At 43.6% G+C, this 22,828-nt stretch overlaps 1 protein-coding gene and 1 long non-coding RNA gene across 2 annotated transcripts; both read left to right on the plus strand.

Moving 5' to 3' along the window:
• The first annotated feature begins 1,487 nt into the window (after positions 1-1,487).
• Positions 1,488-22,828, plus strand: LOC147978414 (uncharacterized). The gene is made up of 4 exons (XR_015618092.1): positions 1,488-1,727; positions 2,543-2,662; positions 2,778-2,857; positions 22,559-22,828. It is a non-coding gene; the product is annotated as an uncharacterized LOC147978414 (long non-coding RNA).
• Positions 19,877-21,389, plus strand: LOC125546616 (uncharacterized). The gene has a single exon (XM_048710804.2). The coding sequence runs from the start codon at positions 19,877-19,879 to the stop codon at positions 20,411-20,413; it is 537 nt and encodes a 178-aa protein (XP_048566761.1). The 3' UTR covers positions 20,414-21,389.

Here is a 22,828-nt window from a genome sequence, read left to right on the forward strand (position 1 = left end):
TTAAATGAAAGAATTTTAGCGACCAAAAGCTAAGCACCTGTGCATTAATTGGGGAGTTTAGTTGCTAAGCCCCTTAATGCATTTAGTACCTTATCTAAGCACACATGCATTGGAAGAGGTCTAGCCATCTCTCTTTTCTTTAGTTGTATGTCACATCAGCGTGTTTACTAGTCCTGAGTGCATGATACCAACAGCTGGTCGTAATGGGAGTATCATAGGTAGTATCATGCATGCCAACTAAGCGAATTTGTTGAGGTGACATAGAATTAAATGAACAAAGAGTATCATATCATCATACCATATCATATTAAATGTTGTGTTACTATGTGTCATGCATGGTAATAAATGGAGTTATCTATGATACTAACATATGATACTATGCACTATGAATGTAGTATCATACACTAGTATCATATGCAGGATACTAGTATATGATACTCGCCATTACGACCAGCCCACCACCACTATGGCCAACATTATTGTAACATCTCACATATCCCAAGACAATAATGTATGAGCTTTGCATGACATCATACTTATGTTACTATTCACTATAGAGGTAGTATGTGCATGTACTAGTGAAAGTTACTCTCTACTATGGCTAGTCTTAATAAGGTTGTCTGTAGTGGGTAGTACCTTAACTTTGTATTGTGCATATGATACTAGTGTATGATAGTACCTTCTTAATGCATAGTATCATAGATGACCTTATTTATTGTCATGCATAACACATAGTAGCATATCATTTATTATGATACAGTATTATGATATGATACCCAACCCTCTTTTTTCGTTTAATTCTATACCACCTCATCAAAATTGCTTAGTTAGCATGCATAATAATAATGTTGCATCCCGCACCTCGCCGCTCCTGCTGAGGGTCGCGCTGCCACTAAGCAAGGTCATGCCGACCAGGATGGGAGGTCACTTGCAGTGGAGAGATCCGTGTCGCGTCGCCTATTGGTGGGAGAAGAAGCATACTGGGGAGCAGGGGAGGGGAGAAGGGGGCGTCCCATCGCCACCATGGGCCGGCCAGAGGCCGCTGACAATGGCAACGAGGGGGGGGGGGGTTGAGGTGGTGGCAAGGGTCGGCCCGTGAGCCGTAGGAGCGACCCACGAGACATGGTCGTGTTTTCCAGCTTGTATATCTCTTGGTAACACATCAAAAAATCAATTTGGAAAATATATTCAACATTGATCTCATTTTGAACATCTCATCAAAGCAAAAATGGTGGTCAACGAAAAACTGAATTCCAACATATAGTTCAACATATATGAACATATTTATGTTTGGAGAAATAAAAATAGCATTGATTCAATGATGGGAAAGGATAGAGTGGAGTGTGGTTTGATTTCAGCATAGTATGAGGTCGTATTTAGAAATGTTCTATCAATCCATCTCCACTCTCATCCCTCTCGGTTCCATATCTCTGGGATGTTTACTTACCGATGACCCCAGCGCCATGAGACTTGTTCCAACATGTGTGATGATTGAGAGGGGATAACAGGGGAGAGAAGAGTAGAGCATTGGCACCCCGCAGTTCACACTCGGACGCCGAGAAACTAAGTCTAGTTGCCACGTCATCATAGCATATACACATAGACATTGCACACGCTCTATTTCCTCCCCTTGTGTTCACCCCTCCACAGCTCCAGCTCTCATAACTCGTCGAAGAGCCTGCGTTCCCGAATCCGCGATCCATTCCAGCGCCAAGCTAGGCGATCAGGTGGGAGGGATCATGTTTCTTTCCCCTTTCCCCCTGATTTGGGTAGATAAAGGCCTTCTTCTTTCTCTGTCCGTTCTTTTGTTTGTTTCAAATTGATTCATACCCTCTCTTTCCTAGTTCGTGCATGATCGTGGATCTCACTCGATCGAGGGTTGCTTCTTTCTTGGTATGAGTCTTGGAGTTGCGTTCTCCTCTATCTGGATTTGCTACTTGGAAGAATTTAAGAGGGTAGGGCTAATTAGTATGGTAGGACAAGGGTTTCCTGCTCCAGTCCTAGTATGGTAGTGCTAGTCCTAAACAGGAAGAGATCTAGTTCTTTCATCGCCTCGCCGCCCAGCTTTATCAGCAGGCCCCTTCTTTTGCAATACTTAAGGTCTCTCATGGCCAAATTCTTATTAAAGCCTTCTTGCCTCGGCTATCTTCCGTCGTTTGTGCTGCTTGTATCATGCATCTTGTGGATTTGATTTCTGCAAATCACCAATGGATTCCAAATTTGTGATTAACTTAGGTTGATACTAAATTTTGTTACGCCAAGTCAATGGACAATCTCTCTCTCTCTCTCTCTCTCTCTCTCTCTCTCTCTCTCTCTCTCTCTCTCTCTCCCCTGCTGCTGCTTCTTCCTCTTCTTCCCTAAAAAATCAAAAATTCTTCTCTCTCAGCCTAACTGGTGCACCGAAAGCAGTGCCTGGAGGCAACTATATCAAATTAACCCCTGCAGATTAAATTACGTGTCTTTGCGGGTCTGCTTATGAAGTTATAATTGAATATTTCTTCAAAAAATGCTAAAAGGGATGGTACAATTCTGCTAATTGCAGAGGGGGGGACTAGACAGGAGGCAGGGAGGAGATCACGAACGATCGTGGCCATGGCAGAGGAATGCAAAACCCAAACCTCACGACTCGTGCGCGCTAACCAGCTCGACGTCGATGTGGAAGGTGAGCACCATGGATATCATCTCTATGCTTTGCTACTATTCGTTTTAAGCTATATATTTATCTGCAGCTTAGTTCGCACCTCCGTTTTGGGTTCTGTTGTCGCTTAAATTTGCAGCTTTGCCGCCAACACTGAACATGGACAAGAAGGGCGGAGCAGCGCAACCGCCGTCGCCGCCGTCAAGGACCCTGGCTCCGGTAAGCACACGAAACAGCATCGGTCCATTGTATTTTGACTCTTCCATTCATGCAATGATCCAAAATTTTCGCAAAGCGGACACGTCTATATCTTACTACAGCAGATATCTTTTCTGTCCTTTTCAAGTATCAACTTGCATAGTTTTTTTTGCGGGAAACTTGCATAGTTTATGTGTTAAAAATAACTTGCATGGTTTATTGTGTCATGGCATATGGCTGTTGTCCACTTTCCGTGATTGGTTATGGAGTAAGGACAAAACATAGTTTTTGTCTACTCGATAGTTGACAAAGCATACTTTTAAGTCAATGGTCAAAGTCAAACAAACTGTCGGTAGCTATTGTAAAAATATTGGTAGAGTGGTTCCTATTTTTTGTTCTTCATTCTTGTCTAGCATGGTCTAAAGGAATTATTGCACAAAGGAATTATATATACATATGTTGGGGAACGTAGCAGAAATTCAAAATTTTCCTACGTGTCACCAAGATCTATCTATGGAGATACCAGCAACGAGGGGAAGGAGAGTGCATCTACATACCCTTGTAGATCGCTAAGCGGAAGCGTTCAAGAGAACGGGGTTGATGGAGTCGTACTCGTCGTGATCCAAATCACCGGATATCCTAGTGCCGAACGGACGGCACCTCCGCGTTCAACACACGTACAGCCCGACGATGTCTCCCATGTCTTGATCCAGCAAGGAGAGAGGGAGAGGTTGAGGAAGACTCCATCCAGCAGCAGCACAACGGCGTGGTGGTGATGGAGGAGCGTGGCAATCCTGCAGGGCTTCGCCAAGCACCACGGGAGAGGAGAAGGACTTGGGAGAAGGGGAGGGTTGCACCAGAACATTGGTATGGCTGCCCTCCCACCCCCCACATATATATAGGGGCAAGGGAGAGGGGGGGAGGCGCAGCCTTGGCCCTTCCTCCAAGGAAGGGTGCGGCTAGGAGGAGTCCCTCCTCCCCAAAGGCACCTCGGAGGTGCCTTCCCCCTCAAGGACTCTTCCTTTCCCTTGATTCTTGGCGCATGGGCCTCTTGGGGCTGGTGCCCTTGGCCCATGTAGGCCAAGGCGCACCCCCTACAGCCCATGTGGCCCCCGGGGCAGGTGGCCCCACCCGGTGGACCCCGGGACCCTTCCGGTGGTCCCGGTACAATACCGGTGACCCCGAAACTTGTCCGGTGACCACAACAGGACTTCCCATATATAAATCTTTACCTCCGGACCATTCCGGAACTCCTCGTGACGTCCGGGATCTCATACGGGACTCCGAACAACATTCGATAACCACATACAAGCTTCCTTTATAACCCTAGCGTCATCGAACCTTAAGTGTGTAGACCCTACGGGTTCGGGAGACATGCAGACATGACCGAGACGTTCTCCGGTCAATAACCAACAGCGGGATCTGGATACCCATGTTGGCTCCCACATGTTCCACGATGATCTCATCGGATGAACCACGATGTCAAGGACTTAATCAATCCCGTATACAATTCCCTTTGTCTAGCGGTACGATACTTGCCCGAGATTCGATCGTCGGTATCCCGATACCTTGTTCAATCTCGTTACCGGCAAGTCTCTTTACTCGTTCCGTAACACATCATCCCGTGATCAACTCCTTGATCACATTGTGCACATTATGATGATGTCCTACCGAGTGGGCCCAGAGATACCTCTCCGTTTACACGGAGTGACAAATCCCAGTCTCGATTCGTGCCAACCCAACAGACACTTTCGGAGATACTCGTAGTGTACCTTTATAGCCACCCAGTTACGTTGTGATGTTTGGCACACCCAAAGCACTCCTACGGTATCCGGGAGTTGCACAATCTCATGGTCTAAGGAAATGATACTCGACATTAGAAAAGCTTTAGCATACGAACTACATGATCTTTGTGCTAGGCTTAGGATTGGGTCTTGTCCATCACATCATTCTCCTAATGATGTGATCCCGTTATCAATGACATCCAATGTCCATGGTCAGGAAACCGTAACCATCTATTGATCAACGAGCCAGTCAACTAGAGGCTTATTAGGGACATGGTGTTGTCTATGTATCCACACATGTATCTGAGTTTCCTATCAATACAATTCTAGCATGGATAATAAACGATTATCATGAACAAGGAAATATAATAATAACTAATTTATTATTGCCTCTAGGGCATATTTCCAACAGTCTCCCACTTGCACTAGAGTCAATAATCCAGTTCACATCGATATGTGATTAACACTCAAGGTCACATCCCCATGTGACTAACACCCAAAGAGTTTACTAGAGTCAATAATCTAGTTCACATTACCATGTGATTAACACTCGATGAGTTCTGGGTTTGATCATGTTATGCTTGTGAGAGATGTTATAGTCAACGGGTCTGAATCTTTCAGATCCGTGTGTACTTCGCAAATCTCTATGTCATCTCCTAGATGTAGCTACCACGTTCTATTTGGAGCTATTCCAAATAACTATTCTACTTGGAGCTATTCTAAATTGTTGCTCCATTATACGTATCCGGTATCTCTACTCAGAGCTATCCGGATAGGTGTTAAGCTTGCATCGACGTAACCCTTTACGACGAACTCTTTTACCACCTCCATAATCGAGAAAATTCCTTAGTCCACTAGTTACTAAGGATAACTTTGACTGTTGTCCTATGATCCATTCTTGGATCACTCTTGTACCCCTTGACTGACTCATGGCAAGGCACACTTCAGGTGCGGTACACAGCATAGCATACTGTAGAGCCTACGTCTTAAGTATAGGGGACGACCTTCGTCCTTTCTCTCTATTCTGCCATGGTCGAGCTTTAAGTCTTAACTTCATACCTTACAACTCAGGCAAGAACTCCTTCTTTGACTGATCCATCTTGAACACCTTCAAGATCATGTCAAGGTATGTGCTCATTTGAAAGTACCATTAAGCGTTTTGATCTATCCTTATAGATCTTGATGCTCAATGCTCAAGTAGCTTAATCCAGGCTTTCCATTGAAAAAACACTTTCCAAATAACCCTATATGCTTTCCAGAAATTCTACGTCATTTCTGATCAACAATATGTCAACAACATATACTCATCAGAAATTCTATAGTGCTCCCACTCACTTCTTTGGAAATACAAGTTTCTCATAAACTTTGTACACACCAAAATCTTTGATCATCTCATCAAAGCATACATTCCAACTCTGAGATGCTTACTCCAGTCCTTAGAAGGACTGCTGGAGCTTTTGCATACTTATTAGCATCTTTCAGGATTGATAAAACCTTCCGGTTGTATCACATACAACCTTTCCTCAAGAAAATCATCGAGGAAACAATGTTTTGACATCCTATCTGCAAGATTCCATAAATAATGCAGTAATCGCTAATATAATTTCAACAGACTCTTAGCATCGCTACGAGTGAGAAAGTCTCACCGTAGTCAACTCCTTGAACTTGTCGGGAAACTTCTTAACGACAAGTCGAGCTTTCTTAATGGTGACATTTACCATCATTGTCCGTCTTTCTTTTAAAATCCATATGTACCTAACAGCCTTACGACCATCGAGCCGTTCTGCCAAAGTCTACACTTTGTTTTCATACATGGATCCTCTCTCGGATTTTATGGCCTCGAGCCATTTATCGGAATCCGGGCCCACCATCGCTTCTCCATAGCTCATAGGTTCATTGTTGTCTAGCAACATGACTTCCAAGACAGGACTACGTACCATTCTGAAGTAGTACGCTTCCTTGTCATCCTACGAGGTTTGGGAGTGCCTTGATCTGAAGTTTCATGATCGCTATCATAAGCTTCCACTTCAATTGGTGTAGGTGCCACAGGAACAACTCTTTGTGCCCTGCTACACACTAGTTGAAGAGACGGTTTAATAACCTCATCAAGTCTCCACCATCCTCCCACTCAATTCTTTCGAGAGAAACTTTTCCTCGAGAAAGGACCCAATTCTAGAAACAATCCCTTATTGCTTTCGAATCTGAGACAGGAGGTATACCCAACTGTTTTGGGTGTCCTATGAAGATGCATTTATCCGCTTTGGGTTCGAGCTTATCAGCCTGAAACTTTTTCACATAAGCGTCGCAGCCCCAAACTTTTAAGAAATGACAACTTAGGTTTCTCTAAACCATAGTTCATACGGTGTCATCTCATCGGAATTACGTGGTGCCCTATTTTAAGTGAATGTGGTTGTCTCTAATGCCTAACCCATAAACTATTGTGGTAATTCGATAAGAGACATCATGGTATGCATCATATCCAATAGGGTGCAGTTATGATGTTCGGACACACCATCACACTATGGTGTTCCAGGCTGTATTAGTTTTGAAACAATTTCCACAATGTCTTAATTCTGTGCCAAACTCGTAATTCAGATATTCATCTCTATGATCATATCATAGATCTTTTATCCTCTTGTCACGACGATCTTTCAACTTCACCCTGAAATTACTTGAACCCTTCAATAATTCAGACTCGTGATTCATCAAGTAAATATACTCAACATCTACTCAAATCATCTGTGAAGTAAGAACATAACGATATCCACTACACGCCTCAACACTCATTGGACTGCACACATCAAAAATGTATTACTTCCAACAAGTTGCTTTCTAGTTCCATTTTACTGAAACCGAGGCTTTCAGTCATCTTGCCCATGTGGTATGATTTGCATGTCTCAAGTGATTCAAAATCAAGTGAGTCCAAACGGTCCATTTGCATGGAGTTTCTTCATGCATATACACCAATAGACATGGTTCGCATGTCTCAAACTTTTCAAAAATGAGTGAGCCCAAAGATCCATCAACATGGAGCTTCTTCATGCGTTTTATACCGATATGACTTACGTGGCAGTGCCACAAGTAGGTGGTACTATCTTATATCTTTTGGCATGAACATGTGTATCACTACGATCGAGATTCAATAAACCATTCATTTTAGGTGCAAGACCATTGAAGGTATTATTCAAATAAACAGATTAACCATTATTCTCCTTAAATGAATAACCGTATTGCGATAGACATAATCCAATCACGTCTATGCTCAACGCAAACACCAAATAACAATTATTTAGGTTTAACACCAATCTCGATGGCAGAGGGAGCGTACGATATTTGATCAACCTTGGAAATACTTCCAACACATATCGTCATCTCACCTTTAGCTAGTCTCCGTTTATTCCGTAGCTTTTGTTTCGAGTTACTAACACTTAGTAACCGAACCGGTATCTAATACCCTGGTGCTACTAGGAGTACTAGTAAAGTACACATCAACACAATGTATATCCAATATACTTCTATCGACCTTGCCAGCCTTCTAATCTACCAAATATCTAGGGTAATTCTGCTCCAGTGGTTGTTCCCCTTATTACAGAAGCACTTAGTCTCGGGTTTGGGTTCAACCTTGGGTTTCTTCACTAGAGCAGCAGCTGAATTGCCGTTTCATGAAGTATCCCTTTTGCCCTTGCCCTTCTTGAAACTAGTGGTTTCACCAACCATCAACAATTGATGCTCCTTCTTGATTTCTACTTTTGTGGTGTCAAACATCGCGAATATCTCAAGGATCATCATATATGTCCCTGATATATTATAGTTCATCACGAAGCTCTAGCAGCTTGGTGGTAATGTCTTCGAAGAAACATCACTATCTCATCTGGAAGATCAACTCCCACTCGATTCAAATGATTGTTGTACTCAAACAATCTGAGCACAAGCTCAACAATTGAGCTTTTCTCCTTAGTTTGTAGGCTAAGAAAATCGTCGGAGGTCTTATACCTCTTGACGTGGGCACGAGCCTGAAATCCCAATTTCAGCCCTCAAAACATCTCATATGTTTTGCGACGTTTCAAAACATCTTTGGTGCCTCAATTCTAAACCGTTTAACTGAACTATCATGTAGTTATCAAAACGTGTATGTCAGATGTTCGCAACATCTACAGACGATGTTCGAGGTTCTGCACACTGAGCGGTGCATTAAGGACATAAGCCTTCTATGAAGCAATGAGGACAATCATCAGTTTACGGACCTAGTCCGCATAAGTGTTACTATCAACTTTCAACTAAATTTTCTCTAGGAACATATCTAAACAGTAGAACTGAAGCGCGAGCTACGACATAATTTGCGAAGACCTTTTGACTATGTTCAGGATAATTAAGTTCATCTTATGAACTCCCACTCAGATAGACATCCCTCTAGTCATCTAAGTGATTACATGATCCGAGTCAACTAGGCCGTGTCCGATCATCACGTGAGACGGTCTAGTCAACATCGGCGAACATCTTCATGTTGATCGTATCTACCATACGACTCATGCTCGACCTTTCGGTCTTCTGTGTTCCGAGGCCATGTCTGTATACATGCTAGGCTCGTCAAGTCAACCTAAGTGTTTCGCGTGTGTAAATCTGTCTTACCCCCGTTGTATGTGAACGTCTGAATCAAACACCCGATCATCACGTGGTGCATTGAAACAACGAACTGTCGCAACGGTGCACAGTTAGGGGGAACACTTTCTTGAAATTTTAATGAGGGATCATCTTATTTACTACCGTCGTTCTAAGCAAATAAGATGTATAAACATGATAAACATCACATGCAATCAAATAGTGACATGATATGGCCAATGTCACTTTGCTCCTTTTGATCTCCATCTTCGGGGCTCCATGATCATCATCGTCACCGGCATGACACCATGATCTCCATCATCATGATCTCCATAATCGTGTCTTCATGAAGTTGTCACGTCATCTATTACTTCTACTACTACAGCTAACGGTTAGCAATAAAGTAAAGTAATTACATGACGTTTATGCTGACACACAGGTCATAAATAAATTAAGACAACTCCTATGGCTCCTGCCGGTTGTCATACTCATCGACATGCAAGTCGTGATTCCTATTACAAGAACATGATCAATCTCATACATCACATATATCATTCATCACATCCTTTTGGCCATATCACATCACATAGCATACCCTGCAAAAACAAGTTAGACGTCCTCTAATTGTTGTTTGCATGTTTTACGTGGCTGCTATGGGTTTCTAGCAAGCACGTTTCTTACCTACGCAAAGACCACAACGTGATATGCCAATTGCTATTTACCCTTCATAAGGACCCTTTTCATCGAATCCGATCCGACTAAAGTGGGAGAGACAGACACCCGCTAGCCACCTTATGCAACTAGTGCATGTCAGTCGGTGGAACCAGTCTCACGTAAGAGTACGTGTAAGGTCGGTCCGGGCTGCTTCATCCCACGATGCCGCCGAATCAAGATAAGACTAGTAACGGCAAGCATATTGAACAAAATCAACGCCCACAACTACTTTGTGTTCTACTCGTGCATATAAACTACGCATAGACCTAGCTCATGATGCCACTGTTGGGGAACGTAGCAGAAATTCAAAATTTTCCTACGTGTCACCAAGATCTATCTATGGAGATACCAGCAACGAGGGGAAGGAGAGTGCATCTACATACCCTTGTAGATCGCTAAGCGGAAGCGTTCAAGAGAACGGGGTTGATGGAGTCGTACTCGTCGTGATCCAAATCACCGGATATCCTAGTGCCGAACGGACGGCACCTCCGCGTTCAACACACGTACAGCCCGACGATGTCTCCCATGCCTTGATCCAGCAAGGAGAGAGGGAGAGGTTGAGGAAGACTCCATCCAGCAGCAGCACAACGGCGTGGTGGTGATGGAGGAGCGTGGCAATCCTGCAGGGCTTCGCCAAGCACCACGGGAGAGGAGAAGGACTTGGGAGAAGGGGAGGGCTGCACCAGAACATTGGTATGGCTGCCCTCCCACCCCCCACATATATATAGGGGCAAGGGAGAGGGGGGGAGGCGCAGCCTTGGCCCTTCCTCCAAGGAAGGGTGCGGCTAGGAGGAGTCCCTCCTCCCCAAGGCACCTCGGAGGTGCCTTCCCCCTCAAGGACTCTTCCTTTCCCTTGATTCTTGGCGCATGGGCCTCTTGGGGCTGGTGCCCTTGGCCCATGTAGGCCAAGGCGCACCCCCTACAGCCCATGTGGCCCCCGGGGCAGGTGGCCCCACCCGGTGGACCCCGGGACCCTTCCGGTGGTCCCGGTACAATACCGGTGACCCCGAAACTTGTCCGGTGACCAAAACAGGACTTCCCATATATAAATCTTTACCTCCGGACCATTCCGGAACTCTTCTTGACGTCCGGGATCTCATCCGGGACTCCGAACAACATTCGGTAACCACATACAAGCTTCCTTTATAACTCTAGCGTCATCGAACCTTAAGTGTGTAGACCCTACGGGTTCGGGAGACATGCAGACATGACCGAGACGTTCTCCGGTCAATAACCAATAGCGGGATCTGGATACCCATGTTGGCTCCCACATGTTCCACGATGATCTCATCGGATGAACCACGATGTCAAGGACTTAATCAATCCCGTATACAATTCCCTTTGTCTAGCGGTACGATACTTGCCCGAGATTCGATCGTCGGTATCCCGATACCTTGTTCAATCTCGTTACTGGTAAGTCTCTTTACTCGTTCCGTAACACATCATCCCGTGATCAACTCCTTGATCACATTGTGCACATTATGATGATGTCCTACCGAGTGGGCCCAGAGATACCTCTCCGTTTACACGGAGTGACAAATCCCAGTCTCGATTCGTGCCAACCCAACAGACACTTTCGGAGATACCCGTAGTGTACCTTTATAGCCACCCAGTTACGTTGTGACGTTTGGCACACCCAAAGCACTCCTACGGTATCCGGGAGTTGCACAATCTCATGGTCTAAGGAAATGATACTTGACATTAGAAAAGCTTTAGCATACGAACTACATGATCTTTGTGCTAGGCTTAGGATTGGGTCTTGTCCATCACATCATTCTCCTAATGATGTGATCCCGTTATCAATGACATCCAATGTCCATGGTCAGGAAACCGTAACCATCTATTGATCAACGAGCCAGTCAACTAGAGGCTTATTAGGGACATGGTGTTGTCTATGTATCCACACATGTATCTGAGTTTCCTATCAATACAATTCTAGCATGGATAATAAACGATTATCATGAACAAGGAAATATAATAATAACTAATTTATTATTGCCTCTAGGGCATATTTCCAACAACATACTACTCACATTGATTCAGAATAAGATCGTACTTACTTTGATATGGTTGTGTCACCAGTAATGATTCTTATAAATTTGACCAAATTTATAAAGGAGATACAAGAGAATACCAACATCTACGACAGTAAATTCCCTTAGAACAAGTTTAAATTTATGGCAACCCTAATTAATGCTCCATTATTTGAAACAGATATAGCACTTGAGAATTATTCGGAACACAAAGAGTGTACATCATGTGATCGCTTCTCATAAAAAACAAGATCGAAATCACTAGTTGAGGGGTACCTTTTGTGAATGTTATTTCAAGCACCTTTGGTGCCACATGTGGCGCAACTCGTGTGTGACACTTGTTGCCACCAGAGAGTTTTGATTATTATTTTTCACTCATGCGGAAGGGTGAGAGGGCACTGTACGTGCTTTACTTTGAGATCCAAATTTCAAATGAAAATATCTCTTGATGCGAGTGTCCAAATTATGAACGTTTTCACCTTTGTTACTCGTGGCTATATCTCTGAAAGTTGATCACATGTTCATAGGTTTCGTTGAACTCTTTTTTGGATGTAACTTGTACTTAGAACAATGAAGCTTTGTACTTCCTCTATAACATAATGTACTCTCGCGTAGTGTAACTTGTACTCCTCATGCGGTGCCACCTATGTGTAACGTGTACTTCCCGTGTGAGGAAACATGTCCTATTTTTTTTGCGAATGAAACATGTCCTTCCCCACAGCGCACTTGCACTCCTCGTGTAGCATAACTTGTACTCCCTGCATAGCCCAGTCCGTACTCCACCTGCAACTTGTTGGAATTTTGCTAGTAGGCCTTTGGCCCAAAGCCCAACTAAAATTCTGAAATTCTCTTGGCCCATTCATGCACACATGTGAGTGGAGTGAGTGAGGCTAAAGTTTAGTCCCACCCCGAAAGTTGAGAGAGAGTTGCACCTTTTTATAAGGTGAGCTCTTCTACCACTTGTATGAGCATGAGAAGAGGAGACCTACACGCGCGCTCCTCCTCCTCGCTCGTCATGACGCGCCGCGGGTTGCGGGATTGAGCCGAGCCGAGGACAGAGCTATGCACGTTGTCTATATTTTTGCTGCATGAGAAAATTAATGAGTCATTAATTAATAATTAACGGACGCGTTAATTACTGAACCGTTTTCGATTCTTTTGGATCGTGATGACTCGGACGTGGGGTTTACTCCCACGACCTACCCGGCCCGCACTATATAGTCAGGCAGACGTCTACCCTAGCCGCCGCCGCTTTGTATGGTTTCTCACCACCGTTCCAGATCATTGCGCCGCTAAGCAAGTCTTCTCCATCCCTCCTTCCGGCGTGCACCGCGAGAAGGGACAGCAGGCCTCCGGAACCCCGCCTCTCGTGATCCTGTACGGGAGAGGGACGATCAGGTTTTTGGGGAGCGCACTCGCGCGACTGCTGGCAGCGACGACTTCGCGAACGACGACTTCTTCCCCGACCTCGGCAACCTCGTCCTCGACAACATGGGTGACAACGTCAATGCCGGCGGTGCTGCACCCGCTGCACCGTATGTGATTCTATCCTTCCTGTTCGAGATCGTGGTAGAATTCATGCTTTTAGTATGTGCCCTAGATGTGATATGTTCATCTGCTATGCTAGTTCGCATGATTAGTTTAATCTCTGCTGCTGTGGTCATGATTTATCTTCTGTTTATTCGGATTAAATCTTGTAGTAATTTGCTCATATTTCCAACACAACTCACCTGTACTCCATGCGTTGCACAACATGTACCCACCGCAAAGCAACTTGTATTCTTTTTCTTTACGAGGGAAAGCAACATATGTATTCCCCATATCACATTTGGATTCTCCACACGGTGCACCTATACTCCCACACGGTTAGTGAGTACACAATGAGCGGTACATACACGTGACAGCCTAAGAAAACTATAAGGGAAAAAACCAGAGAAAAGCCAGAAGGAAAAAAAGAAGAAGAGAAAACAACCTGAAAGAGAAGAAAACACCAGGTGAAAAAAGATGTCGCTTTTTTTTTGTCCCAGGCACTCCGCACGCCGCTCCCTCAAACCTCTCCACGTGTCACGCACACCTCGTGGTGCTTCCTGCGGGGCACCCCTCTTAATTAGTCCCTCTCAAACAAGGTATATATTGAGTAACAAAAGATAGATTGGGACAGATTATATAAAGAAAAGCTAGATTGCGACTGATTAAAAAAATTGTAAACCCAACGAGCAGCCGGGAGTGTGGTCCTCCCCGTCGCTTCTAACCCAATCCCCTGTAGCTGAGCATCAGCATCAAAATTTTGTCGAATTCCTTGGCCGTCCAACGTCATACATACCCACGTAATCCCACGTCCGTAGACCCACCTAAAAATAAAATAATCCGTAGGCTACGACTGGGCATGAGAGGATCAGGACGATGCGCCCGCCGGAGCGCCGCCGGGCGCGGGGTAGCTCAGCCGTGGCCATCACAACCTGTAGTTTTTTAAATGGCACATCTCCCCGGCGTCGCGCATCCTCCCACTCCCTCCACCTTGACAGACCACACGCCGGGCTCCTAGGATCCACTTTCCGTTCTGCTCCTCCTGCCATCTCTTGCGAGTTTTCTCCTTCTTGCAATCCACATGGCCCATGATATATACTACAAGTGTTTGGCGCAGCGCCGTTGGTGTTGTTGGATTTTCTAAAAAGTAATCGCTCTGTTTCAAAATATTAGGTGTAATAGTTTTCTGAAAAGTAGAACCTTTTAAGTTTGATCAAATTCGTAGAGAAACATATCAAAATCCATAGTATCAAATCGCTATTTTTAGATTCATCGTGAAATGAAATTTCCATACTTACTTTTTTTTTTAATATTATGGATGTCTATATTTTGTCTATGAACTTGGTCAAAGTTACATAAATTTGACTTTCTAAAAACCAATAGCACGTATATTTTGAAACCGATGGAATATTTAATTTGGCTGGTGGAGAGATTATAGAGTGTGTTTTAGTTTTATTTGTAATGCAGTGATTTGATGGGCCTTTTGTGGTGTAATTCTATGTTATCCGCTAACTAAAGTAGGTTGATGTGGGGAAATTTCTGTGTTGGTGATTGCATGTACAATATGGGTGCTATAATATCACATGGTGGCGCTTCTTTTTTCTTGTTGGTGGGAGTGTGTGCTAGATTGATATGTTTTTAAAGGTCTGTTGCTGCAGATTGATTTGAAAAATCATTGGTCCGGTCAAAATCATAAACCAAATCCAAAATTGAATACCTCAATTGAATAAAAAAGTTTCAAAATTAGGGAACATAATGGATTAAAATAATTGAATGGGAGAGCTTCAGAAATTGTTGACCCGATCAAAATCAGATGACCCAATTTTAAATTTAATACACGAATTAATTGTGATGCCTTAGAAATTAGGAAGCACAATGTCTAGTATAAATGAATCGAATGAGAGTTTTGAGAAATTGTTGACCCAGTCAAAAATCAGGTGATCCAATTCAAATTGGAGACCTCAATTGAATGTGAGCTCTTTAAAACTAGAGAGCTTAGTGTTAGAGAGGATTATTATAGGAATCCCTTCTCAGCAATTTATATCATTTTTCATTTATTTTTTTGAACAAGAAAGGGCCCAGAGTCACGGTATAACTGATAGAAGGATCCATAAGAAAAGATAATTTAGAACTAGGTCCTTGAACTTTGCAATAAGGACCCCAGACGCAAGACCTAGATTGCAATCTTGTCCTACTCTTGCGACAAGGCTTCATCACGTAATCAATCCCATCATCGTCAGGACAAGCACCATAGCCAGCCCTCCGACTTGCTAGAAGGGAAGGTGTAGGCCTAAGGCAAAAATAAAAAATTGGCGGCTCAGTCTCGAAGATGATCAAACTAGTGGTGTGTGCATGTGTGCATTAATAGGAGTGAGTGTTAATATGAGCCAATGTGTTTGTACTGTGTTGCTAAAGAAACTCATATACTCCTTTTGTTCATTTTTGTAAGTCATTTAGGACAGCTGAAATTGAACTGTTTTAGGTGCTGTCTTAAATGTCTAAAAGGTCTTACAAAAGTGAACGGAGGGAGTATCTTTTTTCAGTTTGACCATCTAGTAATTGACTATATAATTGAAATTTTATTCTACTCCGCTGCTGAATTATGCGTTCATGTGATAATGGGATGGATTGATACGTTTAGATGCAGCAATTTGTTCCTGGATCATATAGTTATACATAATGTCTTAAATAGTGGTCTTGCCCACGTCCTGCATCTAAACAAACTCTCCCGCCCACGTGAAGTGACACACTTCTGTTCGTATCAGTCTGCGGACTCCACGTAATCGACCACGATGACCTTAAGAAGAAAAGAGGGGACGGTGCGGGCTAAAGATTTGATCTTCCTTGGTTGGAGTATAATTTTTTTACTAATATCTTACATTAGCTCATTAGATTCATCGTAAAATACTAGTATATACAGTTGATGTTGTAGATGTTGATAAATTTTTCTGTAGACTTGGTCAAACATAAGATGTTTCACTTTAGACAAACCTAGAACTTCAAGTATTTTGTAGTGGAGAAAATATTTGTTAAGAAAGCTTTATATCGATAAAAATATATTGAGCACGCAGGCAGACACAACCAATGGCCGAGACACAGTCCAGAATAAATGAACTATGTGTCTTCAGTGTTCTCTAGGCACATGATACATGAGTTGTCTGGCACATGATACATGAGTTGTCTGGTAGACGATATTTTCTCCTTCCCAATAGATTCCTGACGCTGACTTTGTCATGTAAGAGCATTTATAGTTGGATTTGGCAAATCCGGTCCCTCAAATATTTGTGGGCGTGTCTGTGGACAGTGATCGAGTCACGTCTTAAATAATCCATTCTACAACCTGATAACTCAAATTAGAAATCTGAAATCCATACTATTACATGCAACGTAAAACATATTCTAAGCGGAGATCGCCTGGCTCCGCCGTGTCCATGTCCGGCGGCCAGCTGCGCTCCTCGGAGTGTTGGTCCGACCGCCAGCAAGGAAGAGTAGGGCATGGGACACGAGTCGGCTCACAGAACTCAAGGCGTCGCCGTCTCCCATGCCCTACTCTTCCTCGTCGGAGCCTGGAACCCAGTCGGTGTCGATGGACACCAGATCGACGATGGATCCGTACTGGGACGAGCCGGCCACATCCACCATGACGCAGTTCCGCCGCCCAGACTAGTGCACCATACAGGGCGCCGGAAAAAAAATGCGACTCCGCCTCGGTAACATCCATCGCCATGAGGGCTGCTGCCGCCACCCGCGCCCGCTGCTTCACACGTGGCGAGCACGCCGTGCCTGTTTACATTGGATGACTCATGGTGCATCCATCGCCTCGGCGCGCTAACAGAGGGGTTGCGCATCCGCCGCCGCTTTCAGACGCTAGACGAACTGCACCGCCTCCATTGAGGCAGCGATGGCACACCTACATCGGATCCATGCGCCATTTGAACGGACACAATAAATTCCCGACGGAAGGAGTCCGAGAGCTGCCGCCGGGCGGCCTCCTCCCGGGAACGACGGAGCGCAAGCCGGATAGTCATCTCTTCCTCAGGCTCTGGTGGCATGAGCTCGGGGTCGACGGATCTGAAGGTGTAGGACTAAGATACGTTGCCCGCCATGACGGAGAAGGCCGGAGATCATCGGACGGGAGCTTGGGTGACGGAGGAGAGTGGAGGGAGTGGAGTGAAGTGGCTGGGGTTTGGTCCGGTATATATATACATATGGGGTCGGGTGGGTCAGCGTGGGTGGCGGACACGCCTAGTCGCGCCCGAGCACCCTCATATCCGCCATATATTTGGGTTAAATATGAGGGGTGCCGATCAGCCTGGACATTCGAGGCTCGTTTGAGGCACCCATTTAGGTCACCTTTTTGTGACCAGGCCGTTAGAGCATCTTCATCCACGTATCTCCAATTCGACCCCTCAAACAACCGCGGACGCGCCTGATCTGTGACAAACTTTTTTGACAAAAAAAACGAACCAGGAGCACGTTTTTCCCTTCCGACAGACATTTTCGAGAGCTCGTGGAAGGAAAAAAATATTTTTTTCGTTTCCGAGAAGCATGGCTATACCTCCCGCGGAAGCAAAACTGTGTCTCATGAAAGGAAAAAAAATATGTTTTCGCGGAAATAAAACCATGCCTCTTGTGGAAGCAAAATCATGTCTTTCACAGAACCAAATTCGTGACTCTTGCAGAAGGAAAAATAGAAATCATGTTTTTTCGAGAAAAAATCATTTTTTGTCAAAAAGTTAAGAAAGACAGATGAAAAACCAAAAACTTGAAGAAAAAAATCAGAAAAGACCATCTAAAAGCCGAAAAGCATGTGGAAAACAAAAGAAACAAAATTTGAAAGGGCGCCTAGAGCGCGACACGTGACGACAACTGAGAGAGCGACTGTAGCGATAGCTGAGAGCGTGTCACTCAGCCCACCTCAAGTGATTGTTGGGAGGCTTTCGTAGGAGGGCTCCTCAATTAGCTGCTCTCATGAACGTGGAGTGATTACGTTTGGGAATGATTAGTAATCGGGGGATGTTGGGCCGATGGACAAATGAGCTGCGCTCGCAATCACGTAGGACCTCACGGGAACCAGGAATCGTAAATAAGATCGGCTTCTTCGGTGATTATGGTTTTTGATGACAGAAAATCGAACATACACTGAACACCAAATAGCGATCGAAGTTTCCACCAAACCAAACAACCGTACATCGAATAAACATACAAATCGGTTAATCTGGTTCGATTCGGTTAAGTTTTTCGGTTTTCGATGTGACAGTGCCCACCCCTAGACGTGTCCAACCGAAATTCTTGGTGGAAACTTTCCCTCCATCCATGACTTCGGTATTTTTTTATGCCATTGATTCAAGTGCTCATTAAGAGGTTCCTGTGCACGAAGAGTCAGACCAATGGAATACTAGTATTTTTCTAGATGCATTTTCTGGTTAAACTATGAAACAGGCAAGAAAAGGGGGGAAAAGCGCAACCCAAGGGTCGAATCGAAGTCCTCTGATTCATGAATTGGAGTCCTCTGATTTACGAATCGGTTACTCAATTCACGAATTAGAGATGTATACCCCCAACGAACTCGATTCATAGGCAGTACCGAATGGCAAATCCGAACCGGAATTGTGAACCCAGAGAACACCAAATCGGGTAACTATGGCCCGGACATTTGAAATAGGTTTGGGGCGCCCGGTTGTAGGTGTTCTAGTAGCAGCTAGGAAAATATTTTGCTAGATGGTCCAAATAAGCGCCTAAAACAGGATGTCCCTGCCCCGGTAACTCCAATCGATCTGGAAGAGTGCTTGTGAGTATCATATTAGTTTCATCAGATTTGTCATAAAAACCAGCAACTCCGATGGATCTGGAAGAGTGCTTGTCAATTAGTTGACCTGTTTCGGGGCTAAAGATTAGATCTTCCTTGGTTGGAGTATAGAAAAATATACTAATACCTACAGTATCATACTAGTTTCATTAGATTCATTATAAAATATATTTTTATACTATATATAGTTGATGTTGTACATGTCGATATATTTTTATATAGACTTGGTCAAACATGAAGATTATTGACTTAAGAAAACCTAGAACTTTAAGTATTTTGGAGTGGATGAAGTATTTGTTAAGCAAACTTTATCGAAAGAAAAAAAATGTTAAGCACGCAGGTGGGCACAACCAAGGGCCGAGGACACGGTCCCAGAATAAACCCATGTGTATTTCTTCGATGTTCTCTAGGCAGATCCGCAGATGATACATGTGTGGTCTGATAGATGAATTATCTTTTCCGTCATTTCTGGTGCTAACTCTATCGTCTAATAGAAGCCAGGAAAATATTTTGATCTTTAACTGACAAGCACTCTTCGAGATCCACTGGAGTTGCTGGGGCAGGGACTCATCAAATGCATGTTGATCTCCAGTACCTTGTCAGGGGATGCATCATCAAATGCATGTCACTAGCGATTATCTTCATTCATTTGCTGCTAGCCTGTGCAGTTCTTGCAGTGGCTTTCGATATAGTTGAGTTCTCCATCTTCGCAGCATTCGCCCCTTGGGTTTTTGCGGCGGCTGTCCACATTTTCAAGGAGCACTGTGTTGGCCGTACAACAGCCCAGGACAGCAACCCGAGTGACTACCAAAAGGCACGCCTCAAGTGGAAGGCAGAGATGGGGCACAAGATCACAATGTGGTCTTTTACAGCAATCATCGCCATCTTTGGAGGGTTCCTTCATGGGAAGGCTGAATCTCTCAAGGCCTGCACCATATTATTCACCTCAGCTTTTATGTCCGGCTTTGCTCTCACGGTGGCCACCATCAAGCCAGACTTGACCAGTGTCGGCCTCGCTGCAGCTACCACCGTACTCGATTGGACTGCGAAGGCAACATTTGCTGCGGCAATATTTGCTATTATCATTGCAGTGGTCCTGGATATATTTTGAAGCCTTGCTACTCCTGCAGTGTCAACCTTCTTCGATGACGCACTCTGCACTCTGCACTCTCTGCACTCTGCACACCATGTCCATGCACCGGAATAAAAGAAAGGTGAATGCTTGAAGTCACATGGTAAGTCAAGAATCACCAAATTGTCTAGTTGTAATCTGGAAAAAATCAATGAATGTGGGATCAGCTTCTGCGGGTCGATGCATGATTATATATGTTTCCAAGAACAAACTTGCGATCTAGACCTCTTATATAATTAGAAGAAAAGCTTTATTTGCAGAGAAGAGCAAATGGGCACCCATCGTCAACTGCCTGCTATGAGCTGAAATGGTACTAGAGTGGCCTGACGCTATGTGGAAACTATAATGAAAAACCTGTGGGTTCTCAGGTTGACAACTTGAGATTTTCCTTTCTAAATATATACTGTAAGAAAATGAATTAAGAGAACGGTAGATAAATTTTGCTGCTATGTATGGTGGCAGATTTTGTGGTATATTTCTGGTCCAAATGCCACTCGGCATCTTCGTAATAGGTGAGTTCATGGCCCCGCCAGGTGCTATATTTTGGTACTACATTCTTCACTGTGGGAAGCAAAATATGTATTACTGTTGTCACGCTGCATGTTCCATATTTTACCTTTCATACACCACATTTTCACATACCTGGCATGTTGCACGTTTATATCATCCTTGTGATGTAGTCCTTTTGTTTCACAGTGTAAGTTCCTTCAGTTTTCTCTCAAGTCAGCCGTTTAAAAGAAAGTATCAACATATGCAACACCAAACTAGTATTATTAGATGCATTATCAAATATATTTTTATATTATATGTATTTGGTGTTGCACATGTTGGTAGTCTCTTCTATAAACTTGGTGAAAGTTAAAATGGATTGGCTTAGAACAAAGCCAAATGAACTTACATTGTGAAACAGAGGGAGTAGTATGTTTCTTTTGTTGGTCACTCGTTAGTAATCTACCAATCCAGCTTGGCTCATTTCTTTTCAGTTACTCAGCTCTTGTACTTCGAATAGATAAGGATTCAAGACTGATCCTGCTCTGGAGGTTGAACCTGTTAAGCTTCATGCACTAGCCAACACAACAAAAAGTCCGAATTGATGGAAAGGGCCAGGCAATCCACATATAGTACTCCCACATATAGTACTCTTCAATAGAACCCTTGGGGATCATGAATTTCACAAAATTATGTCTCATCGAAAGGCAAAGCCTAGACTATTAGTTTGGTGCACCATTACGATTAACTAAAAAGACAATGGATGTGATGTTTAGATCTAAGACAATTACAATTAAGTGAAAATCAGCAATTGTGACATCTAGATCCAATAGGGTGATTAAGTAAAAAAACAATGCGTACAATCTGTTAAAATCCTAATCATTAAGTGAAAAACAATTGATGGGATATTTAGTTCTAGTACGACAAAAAGTGAATTAATTCACAATATCTTCAAGCAAATATTCCATTAGATAAAAGTGAAGGATGCCAAAAGATCCCGTAAAAAGGAAAAACATCTAGGCTTCAATTTGGACAATTACTATCAAGTGAAAACAAATGGACGCGCCATTTAGATGTTGGATGAGCCATTTTGGGGGCTTTTGTTTTGGTTGATCTGGACTTGTAGGAAAGCTACAGTCTTTGACAACAACATGAATGCTAGTATTCCATGAAAATGTTGAATGGAGCTCGGCTTCCATGGAGGCCGAATTTGAAATGATCAAATTCATGTTTGTATGTTTCAAGAATTATTTTTTTTTAAATACACATCTACTTAGAGACAAGATGTACAAGTGTGTAAATTTTCAGAACGAAATACGTTAAAATGAGGGCTACACAAAAAAAAATCTGCAGCTTTTTAGTACATGCACTATTCATCTTTAAAGTCCATGATTTTGTTTCTTTTGCACAGCTCACATTGCAAGGTATTTCATCGTGAAATTTTACACCCATACACATCACGTCCTTGCATACTTGTACTAAAAATAATCAGATTTTTTTGAAACTGAGAAGTTTGAATTTTGATTTATTTATTTTTTATAAAAAAAATCGGCCTCTATGGAGGCCGAGCTCCAAAACACCCTACTCAGTATTCCATTGCATATAACTTATAAAACAATTACTTGTATTTCGCAGTGGATGCCGTCTCTTCCGGTCGAGCTTCTTCCGGCCGGCCGAGCGTAAGGAGCAATTGGTGGTGGCGCAAGGCAAGATTCAGAACATGACAAGGAACCTGGAATGGTGATGCCGTGATGGGAAGGCGCTAAAGAATAGGCTGAGTTGTATTTTGATTCTACCTACCTTTTGGTGTTGGATGGACGATGCTATCTTGAACTGCCTACTCCTTATATAAGCAGGACTGTAATGATCTTTTCTCTAAGAAAATCACGCAGGAAGTGCTAATCA

The sequence above is a fragment of the Triticum urartu genome, chromosome 3A, assembly GCF_056163025.1.
Source record: "Triticum urartu cultivar PI428250 chromosome 3A, HENAU_Tu73, whole genome shotgun sequence".
Taxonomy (NCBI): domain Eukaryota; kingdom Viridiplantae; phylum Streptophyta; class Magnoliopsida; order Poales; family Poaceae; genus Triticum; species Triticum urartu.

Excerpts from the sequence above, each read along its gene's own strand:
- LOC125546616 (XM_048710804.2), top strand. The coding sequence starts at position 19,877 with ATGCATGTTGATCTCCAGTACCTTGTCAGGGGATGCATCATCAAATGC.